At 35.8% G+C, this 10,217-nt stretch overlaps 1 protein-coding gene and 1 long non-coding RNA gene across 2 annotated transcripts; one reads left to right on the forward strand and one right to left on the reverse strand.

The window, feature by feature from the left end:
• Positions 1-766: 766 nt before the first annotated feature.
• LOC104588487 (uncharacterized) lies at positions 767-1,922 on the reverse strand. Its single transcript, XR_733805.3, has 3 exons — positions 1,474-1,922; positions 1,314-1,363; positions 767-1,082 (listed from the first exon to the last, which is right to left on the reverse strand). It is a non-coding gene; the product is annotated as an uncharacterized LOC104588487 (long non-coding RNA).
• Positions 1,923-5,889: 3,967 nt separating this feature from the next.
• LOC104588488 (protein TIFY 5A-like) lies at positions 5,890-7,088 on the forward strand. Its single transcript, XM_010246430.3, has 3 exons — positions 5,890-6,092; positions 6,184-6,310; positions 6,676-7,088. The coding sequence occupies exons 1-3, from the start codon at positions 5,983-5,985 to the stop codon at positions 6,862-6,864; spliced, it is 426 nt and encodes a 141-aa protein (XP_010244732.1). The 5' UTR covers positions 5,890-5,982; the 3' UTR covers positions 6,865-7,088.
• The last annotated feature ends 3,129 nt before the right edge of the window (positions 7,089-10,217 follow it).

Consider the following 10,217-nt stretch of genomic DNA (forward strand, 5'->3'; position numbering starts at 1 on the left):
TATGTTGCACTTATTTTAACAATTACTTAAGATTGTTTGATGATCTATTTGTCAAATCATTTATTGTGCTTTTTAAGCATTTATTAGGGTGAAAATGTTTAATGAATTACTATCACCACAAGTGTTTATTTTATCATAAATGACAATTTTAATTCTCATTTCACCCATACATATAAACAATACTTTTCACACAAGATAATAATAAGAATGCAAAATATAATAATAAGAATAATGATCATAACAACAACAACAACAATAATAATAATAAATTTTGGTTTAACAAAAAAATTTAAAACACATCACAAAAAATGCAAAGAGAAACTTACAAAAAAAATAGGATAATAATTTTAATTCATATTAGTAATAGATTAACAAATGAAATTTTGGTTTAATAAAAAATATGTAAAACACGTCAAAAAAATGCAAAGACAAATTTAAAAGAAAGTAGTATAATAATTTTAATTCATACTAATAATAAGAATATTCAATGAAGTTTCAGTTTAATAAAAAATTGTAAAATAAGCCAAAAAATGCAATGACAAATTTAAAATAAAACATGATAATAATTTTTATTCATATTAATAATAAAAAATTAAATGAAATTCCAGTTTAACAAAAAATGTAAAACAATTGCAAAGAGAAATTAAAAAAAAGGATAACAATTTTCTCCATGTTAATAATAAAAAATAAATGAAATTTTGGTTAATAAAAAAACAGGTAAAACACATCACAAAATTGCAAGAAATTTAAAAACAAGTAGGTTAATAATTTTTATTCATATTAATAATAAAAATAAAGAATAAAAAAATGAAGCAAAATAAATTCATATAAACGAAGCAACCACAAGATAAGGATTTAAAAAATGGAAGCAAAATAAATTGACATATTAACCAATTATTTACAATAAAATTCCTGAAAAAAATGAAGTAAATTTTGGAATATGCAAGAACATAACAAAATAAATTCACATATTCACCAATTTTTCACATTAAAATTCCAGAAAAAAATAAAGCAAAATTCGGAATATGCAAGAACATAACAAAATAAATTCACATACTCACCAATTATTCACATTAAAATTCCTGAAAAAAATGAAGCAAAATTTGGAATATGTAAGAACATAACAAAATAAATTCAAATAATTACATAATATTCAACAATAATGAGAAAAAAATCATAGTTGTTCATAACATGTATCATTTTTCAATTCATATTACTGAAAAATAAAAAAAAACATCAATTTTCACTAACATATACAAGAAAGAAGATAAAAAACTCAAAACGACCAAAGTGGTAGGTGGAGGGAGCCTTACCTATCGTTGCCGGCACGTTTCAGGTAAGGTTTCCGTTGAAGATTTTAAATCTGAGACAATACACACAAGAAACATCCCAAAACGCAAAAAATGTCAAAAAAAAAAAAAAACAAGCTGGGAATGAAGATGATTGACTAGAACTGAAAAACGAAGCGCCCACCAATCGATGTTTTGTATTCAAAGTTGTCGCTGGCCGCCCTTTGAGATCTTGCCGCCGCTGCAGTGTTCGAACTGGGTGAACGGAGAAGACAAGGGTTTTCTCCATTCACGGGGGTAATTTGGTCGTTATGAAATTTTTAAGGGACTGAATACTCCTAGATTTTTTGAATAAGCAATTGTTGAACAAGTGCTTAAAGAAAAGCCACTTTCAACATGATTATTTGTTAAATGCTTTTGCACTTGTACCTAACTTATTTACCAAACAGTTATAAGTGTTTTTTTTCACCTCATGTGTGATTCCAACACTCCTTTTAAATACTTATAAAAATAATTATTTCTTATTAGTCAAATCAAACTATTACCTTAATTAGAAAAATTTCAGCCCAACACTTCTTGCCCAAGTAGGACAACCTTACCTGCCCTCCCAACAAAGACTCTGTCCCTTCGATAGGGTTACTTTCAAGTTAGGGGCTTTGATGTGGACAGTTCGATGAACATAACCCACTTAGACTGGGTTTGGTTTGAAGGTAAAAGGAGGCAAATTGAAAGGTAGGAAACCTTTACAATTCCCTTCAACGAGTACATGGCAAAATACCAACTTGCATTTCCCTTTGGAATTAATTCCCACCCTAGACTCAATCATTGTACATTGTTGGATTGGAATCTTTTACACCCTAAAACAAGGGGAGCTCACAGTAGCACCATCCGACCACAGACTCAGTCCTTATATGAACCCTCTTGGATGCCAATCCAAGGGGTTGACAATTAAGACGTGGAAAATGGACACTGTACATTAATTAACAACATAGAATGGCTGCTGATAAGATGGGAAGTCTGAATCTACCAAGTTATTCCAATGTAAACAGGAAAAGGAACACTGAAGTCGCACATCAACAGTCAAATTTCAACAGAAAAGATTCCAACCCAATTGTGGTCCGTGGACCCAATCATCCAATCGACATCTATCGTTGGTTTTGTGAGGCCGCAGTTGCCAGTTGCCAAACGCATATGGCTATTTTTTAATTCAAGTGGTCAAATTTGCACGTGCAAAAATATGAACATGGATCACGTGCCAATGGAACAAATTAATATTGAAAGCACCCAACCCAAAAGCAGGTATTTGAGTATTTGGGTGGGCCACTCCTCAGTCCTAACTCGGCCAGTCCTCATCAAAGCAAATTGAAACCTCAGAAAGTCTAAAACGGCCAAACCGGGTCATTTCATTATCTTAAACTGTGTTTGGTTTAAAAGAAAAGATAAGGAAAGGAAGGGATTAACAAAATACCTTTTCTTATCTTTTTCTTTTCAAACCAAACACAACCTTAATAATTCTCTACCTAGAAAGCAAAGCTGTTTTTCAAAATTCGTTTCTCATGATCAAACCCTTTTCTCGATTCTTTTGTAGGGATGGCAATTTTCTCCATCGCTCTGTCCTATTTTCAATATAAAATTCTTTTATAGAAACAATATAATTAAAAGTTTTTAGACATTTGAATCTCTGTAAGAAATCCATCTCCATTGAAGACCGGGGATGGAGGATAACGTTTTATCTCTGGCAAGGATGGAGAGTATGATCCCCGCCATAAACCCACCCCATTAACATTCCAATTCTTTTGTAATTTTGCTTAAAAAAAACAACCGCAAATAAAAACTTTCGGTTAGAAAAACGTTCAAAGCAAAATCTGAGTAGAATTAATGGATTCGGTTGTAATTTTCATGAAAAAAAAATCTCTTCTTTCCTTAGATTAAAAGAAAACAACCAATTATATAACATTTTAATAATATTTATCGAATTACAATCCAATTTATACATCAAGCTTCAATATTTACAGATTTTAACAAAACCATGTCCAAACCAAGCATACATAATTAAAATGTGTGGTATTTATAATAATATTGTAAATATACTGGTTTTTTTTGTTAATAGTATATTTTTCCTAATTTAACCAGAATCAAACAAAAACCCCAATCTTTGAAAAAAAAAACGAATTAAAACTGAACCGATATTGACTCAATTGCCTTAAAGAGTTGTTTGGAATCATTGCAGTTTTTCAAAAACGGTACCATATTAGTATTTGTTTGGCATTGATCCGGTGCTGCTGATGTGTGGTTGAAAGCACCATTTTCTGTTTAGAATCATCAGGTAGGATGTTTCCTAGAGCAACAACTTTTTCTGTTTGGTACCATAGCTCTAGGAAACGTTTTTAGCATTGGTACTTATTATCCAGTGCCACATCAGTGCCACATCATTGCCCTGTTGGCAGCAACGAACTATAGCTCCAAGAAATACCAAATTTGACATTGCTCCAAGCCATGACTTCCTGATTTCCGAGGCGTGGCTTGGAGCATTGTTTTTTATGGCTGTTTCTTGAAACACCGTTTTTACCGATGTGGTACTGATATGACGCCATTGCTCCAGAAAATGACAACGATGCCAAACAGCCCCTTAGTGTCACATAAACATTTTGACCTCAAAGGTTGAAACTCTTGTTTGGTTAGGTATTTTTTGAAAAAAAAAACGCTGGGAAAACGTCTTGCTTGGGAAATAATTTTTTATGTTTTTTTCATGCAATACACCATTGTTAATAACAGTTGAGGAGATGGGGCCAATATGGCAGCTTTTTTTTTTTCCTTTTTGAAAAATGGTGGTAAAAAATGTCTTACCAAACAAGAAATGCCATTTAGTGTTGCTGCATGCATCTGCTTTAGGTAAAGAAACGTCACCGTTTCGGAGAAAATGGTCTACCATTTCATGGACGTTTTCCAAAACATTACCTTAATTTTTTGGTTTGGAAGATGGGTTTCTAATTTAGGCCCAATTTGGATAGATACGAAAGTACAAAAAATATTATATCATATTTGGATGGCATATTTCCTATTTTGACTTTCATACCTTTTAAAAGCATGAAACCCTTCAAAAGCACAAAGTTGACTTTTATTATTTTGTGCTTTTTGGGGAAGTTTTGCTTCAATTTCAGGTAAAACTCCTTGATTGAGACTCCTCCATTCGCCTGTTGTCTTCAAGCCTTAACCTCTTTGCCACCGCAGGTTCTTGCTCTGCCACCACCCATTTCCGACTATCATTGCCTCCGGAAATTGCCGATGGAAGCACAATCCTTATCAAAATTGTAGGTATGGATCCCTATTTCATATTTCCCCATTTCTTTTAATGTTTTTCTCCATTTCATGTAATATCTTCAAGTTATCTTCAAGCTTAATAGTATGTTTATTGCATGTTTACCACCATCGGAATCTCTATTGTCAACTTCTTCGTTTGCTAAACTATTCTTGAAGCTTAATGGAATGTTTTTATCACTTATTTACTATAATGTTATATATAGCATTGTACCGGTACAAAACCACTTCATTTTCTAAACCAAGTGCCAATTCTAAGTGGTTGGCACGTGCATGTACACATGGCATGTGTATGTTCAGTGTATAGTTGTATGCAAGTGGCTAGTCATGAAAAATGGGGCCTTTATCACATATAAGATCAGATGAATCACATAACTGACAGTGTACTTTTGTCAAACAGAAAATGGTACTTGTGTTTTAGAAAGCATGATTTTCAAATTTTTTTACCCAAACACCTTTCAAAACAAAAATACCAAAGTAAAAGTTGTATTTATGTTTTGTAATTTCATACTATTAAAAGTATAAAAGTATAAATCTGCCCAAACATAGCCTTAATTTTCAATTTTTCAGATTTTCAAAAACAAAGACGATATGATGACCCCTTCCCCACAGTGGGTCATGTTTCCCACGTCTAAAGCATGAGGACCCACCAGCAACCACCCTCCAATGGGTTCCATCATAGAGATAATTTGAAACAATGATCCTGCTCATTTCTTTTTCTCTTTAAATTTGGTCTCTCTCTTTAAGTGGGTCATGCTCCTCTGACTGGACAGACATAAGACATGGTTCGTTCACAGGAGTCCAAACTCAACGCCTCAAGTAAAACCTGATTCCTATGAGTCCTCTGTAGGTCTTGTGGGCTTGTGGGCCCAGGTCCAACAGATTCCAGTGGGTTAGTATGAGCCCCCATTTTGGTTATCAATTTCATCTCCCCATTCTCTTGTCATGAATATCCATTAATTCGGCCAGGAATAAACCGAGAAATTTATTAAAAGACCACGGGCACAGCTGCCACATAGTAGGAAGGAGAGAAACTGACCAACGACAACCAGATGCCGACTTATTCAACCATTTGAAAATAAAATAATTAAACAAAAAAGAAAAAAAGAATCACCAACGTGGGTAATGTGGGGAACGTGTTAATTACTTGTCCGATCACCTTTTTTTGCCTACCGGTCTTCTTTTTCTTCTTCTGTCGTCTGTCGTGTTGCGTTTCTTGTTGGCGTAATACATGTGTGTTATATGGGCGCAAAACAACTCATAACAACCTTTATAAATCAAACTCAATCTCCCTTTCTCTCTTACACCTATCACTTTTCATTTCTCTTTCTTTTCTCTTCTGCTCTGAGGATTTTCTGCAACGATCGGATCGAAAATGGCAAAATCAACTCTTCCTTTGGCGATGAGGAGGAGCTGCAACTTGGACCTCTGCCTCTTTCCCATCGGTTCTCTTCCCTCAAACGACTCCGGCAGCGGTTCCTCCTCGTAAGTTCACCTCCAAACCACCCTCCTCCTCCTTTCTCCTCTTCCATTGAGAATTAACTAACATTTCTTTTGTTTTCTTTAATTACTGAAGATCTGGGGAACCAATCAAAACCCCAGAACAGCAACAGCAACAACAAGCACAACAGCAGCAGCAACAACAACAACTAACAATCTTCTACAATGGACGCGTCTGTGTTTGTGATGTGACTGAGTTTCAGGCAAGCTCTCTACTCTTTCTCTCCATCAATACAAAATTAGAAACTTCTTAATTCATGAGCAGAAATAGACTCGTTATACAAATGGGTAAGAGCTCAACTCAAGCGATTTGAGTTACTGCGCCTAATTAACTCCGCCGAGTCTCGAATAGTAGAATGAGGACCCAGTTTGCGTTATTGGATAGGTTTGGACTGTAGTGACTTGAATACGTCAACCCAATTCGACCACTCATTCATTCTGAGAATAATTCCACCACGCAGTGGGCAAAAAAGAATCTGAAGTCGGTGTTTGCTTCTGTGTACTGAACTGAATTAGAAGATTTGAAGTTACAGTAGTTAAACAGTTGAAATTTTTGCCGTAAATGCAGGCAAGAGCAATCATCTGGATCGCAAGGCGAGAAATGGAGGAAAGACTGAGCACCCCTCGATCTCCTCTGTCACCATCTCTGCAATCTCCGCTCCAAAGCCCACCGGGGCTTTCGATGAAGAGATCTCTGCAGCGGTTCCTGCAGAAAAGAAAGAACAGAATGCAAGATGCATCCCCTTACAGACAATAACCAACATCGAGAGAATCTTAATTTGCAATTCTTAGTATATTTCTTCTAGCTGGGAGTGTTTAGAAGATTGGAAGGTGGAATCAGAAAAACCAAAATAAGAAACAAAAATCCTTGTAAATTTTCTAGCACTTCTGGCATATGAGATGTCGCTGATAAGCTTGTAAATTATGTAGTTCCTAGGCTTGAAAAAGAGGAATTATATTAACAATTTTCTCCTTTTTTCATTTCTGGGTTTGTCTAATTTAGTATGTCTTTAGTAGATCAATTTATTTTTCTGTAATTTTATGGCTGATAGAGCATGTCCAAAATACTTAAATATGTTTATTCAGCATTTGGATCATGGGGGAATTTTAATTCCGCTCCCAGGGTCAAATTTTAGGGAGGAAACTAGCGGATTTTAGGCTCCAATTCCAAGTATTTTATGGATTTCCATACACTTAAGGGGCTAATCATTTGAATTTCGTGTGATTGGCCTGGGGCAGAAATGAAACTTGATTGAAATTGAACTTCACTAGCCGATCTAGTGTGCCCAGACACAGAATCAGGTTATGTTTGTCTGGAGGGAATTGATTTCGAATAAAAAACCAGTACTTAAATTAATCTGCAAATTAAAGTGCAGAATCTCTAATCCACTAGTTTTAACTCCAAGCTCTACTAGTTAGGAAATGGAATCCAAACAGTGGAATACAGAAGACGGAAGGAATCATTCATGTCCAACCCATGAGTTGATCCTGGCCATTCAACAGTGGGCCAACTTTTGATTTGATTAATCTACAATCTTTACGTAAGCACATCATCAATATTCAAATGGAATAGCACCTCTTCTTCAGTTACTCTTTGATGGAAAATATACCAGAAATTCAATTTGACATGTTTTCCTAGGGTCCCTTCCTTTTATTTGCATTGTTTCCTTGAAGCTTCGTTTCTGGAAGTATATGAGTTCGCATCAGCGCCGCCCCATACAATGAATGAAACGGGGACATCTGTTCACCGTCCCGCTCGACCCTTTCATTGCATGGGACGGCTGTGAGGCGCCCGGCTTGGGGCGCTGATACGAACTCGAAGTATATTGACTTGGGAAGACCGGATCTGCTCCTCACACAGACACCTCACACCGGTTTCACACGTACATCCTACCATGCACTGAGAATATCTCCCATAAAGTTATTATTTACAGAAAATGTTCTCAATGCACAGTAAATATGCCTGTAATGCCCATGCGTGAGGAGCAGATTCCGTTCCGACTTGGGCTCCACACCCATAATAACCAACAACAAGCTGTACTATGTACTATTGAGAGAATGTAGTCGCATGAAAAAGGCAATGGAATCATGGTTCAGGCTAAGGTTAAATCTGGCTTCTCATGTCAAACAAAGCGGTGGGCTGAGTCTTGTTGGTGAAAGAAATCAATGTTCTTTAGGGCTGCTTTTTCATTTTTGGCAAGAATTCTAAACTTTTTCTGAGATTCAGTTTAACTAAAATCCACAGATTTTAATTTGGATAATGGAAAAATTAATGTTTCATCTCAGTTATGGATCTATGTTAGGTAAACTGCCTAATCAGGTTTTTTTTTTGGCAAGTATTCAATCTTCACGTGGGTTTTGTGATTGGATAAAGTTTTTAAAGGTACGTACCGCATCTTTCCGGCACAATAGAAATTGCCTATGGTAGATGAATTATATGGGTTTCAATTAAGAAACAAAAACTGAAAATTATATTCCAATATTTGTACCGGTATCTGACTATTAAAACATATATTAGCATTTTGAAGTGATATATATTGAAAAATGTTCCCTATCTAATTAGTCGTGAAGAGAGAGAGATTCCTTATACAACTTGTCATAATTCCACTGGTGAAGGGATGATGTGGCTAAATCCAGTATCCTGATGATCTGGATTGGCCACCTAACGAGTTCTCTTGTCTACATCAGTTTATACCCCACCACTTGTCATTGTTATCTATAAGTAGCATTATTAATTGAAAGTTTTATTTATTTATTTATTACTGCAAATTAAATGAAAAGGTTTAATATCTGTTGATATTAATAAACTCACTCTTCAAGGGGAGGATTATTCTAACCACGTGGCAAGGGTTTTTGGTTCAACTTTGAAGTTTGAATCACTAAAAGAGGAATAATAAGAGGAAGATTTGGGGCCATTTTGAGCCCCGCAGTAATTTTTAATGTGGAACATGACAATAGACCTACTCCTTATATAGTTATATAGAATACATGTACAAACACATGTACATTTGTATGTTTCAAAATATAAAAGAGTGGAATATTAGGGTTGTTCATAAGAATGCCTAATCCGATTAAACCGATCAATCCGGATCGATTCATCCCGAGTCGGCTGGGTTTTTATCAGCACGGGTTGGTTTCGAGTTGTGCAAATTCTTAAACCGATGATTCGGGTGAAAGAATGGTAGGATCCATCTAGTGGACGCCATAAAGGTTGCGGAATGGGTGGGCGAATTTAAAAAAAAAAATTTCCTACCTTCTCTCAACTGGGAATCATATTCCCTAAATTTAGAATACAATATTCAAGGATCCTACTTGAACCATAATCAAACCAGATCTGTACCCAAAAATAAATGGGAGGAATATACCTGATCCAGAGAAGCAGTATCTCCCAAAGTTGGTGTTCACGCCCAAAGAATGCACCAAGATCCGTTCCTGCTGAAGATGACACAGCTGTGGATGGAACAGAACCAGCAGGGTGCGTCCTACACACTGGATCCTTCACAAGAATCCTCTGGAAGTACTAAACACTGAATCCTTTTCAGTCTTTCCTGCAAGACTGATGTCAAGAACAGATTTCTTGACTTTCTTTTCTGCAAAGATCTAATCTTGCAATGGTAGATGGCGGCGGCAGGAGGAGATCTCCAAAAAACGAAAAGGCTGAACTGCTTTTCTCTTTTTCTAGAGAGTATGAAATCTGATCTCTATTCGCAGGAACCTTTCTTGCGATTTTCCTTGGTTCGAAATCTGTTGTTTTTCTCCTCCTTTCTTCTTGATTAAGAAACCTCCTAAATCAGGAGTTATCCCAATCCAAATCAGTATTTGGATAGGGGATAATCTTAATCCTTTCTGCAGATAGAGTTAGCTTACTCCTGATCTTATCAGGAGGTTACCAGATTCAAATCTAACTTGAATTTGGTCTCTAAGAGTGGATAAGGCTAAAGGCCCAATCCTTTTACTAACTTCAATCTCAAATTCGCCCCATGGATGGGTGATCATATCAGCCCACCTCGAAATGGGCTTTTTGGCCCATTAAGTGTTCAGTGTCTAATTACATTCCAATCTGCTGCCCAGTTGGGCTTCTTTGTATGGCGTGGGATCCAAGCATTGATC

The sequence above is a fragment of the Nelumbo nucifera genome, chromosome 3 (assembly GCF_055504915.1).
Source record: "Nelumbo nucifera cultivar China Antique chromosome 3, China Antique-T2T, whole genome shotgun sequence".
In the NCBI taxonomy this organism is placed as follows: domain Eukaryota; kingdom Viridiplantae; phylum Streptophyta; class Magnoliopsida; order Proteales; family Nelumbonaceae; genus Nelumbo; species Nelumbo nucifera.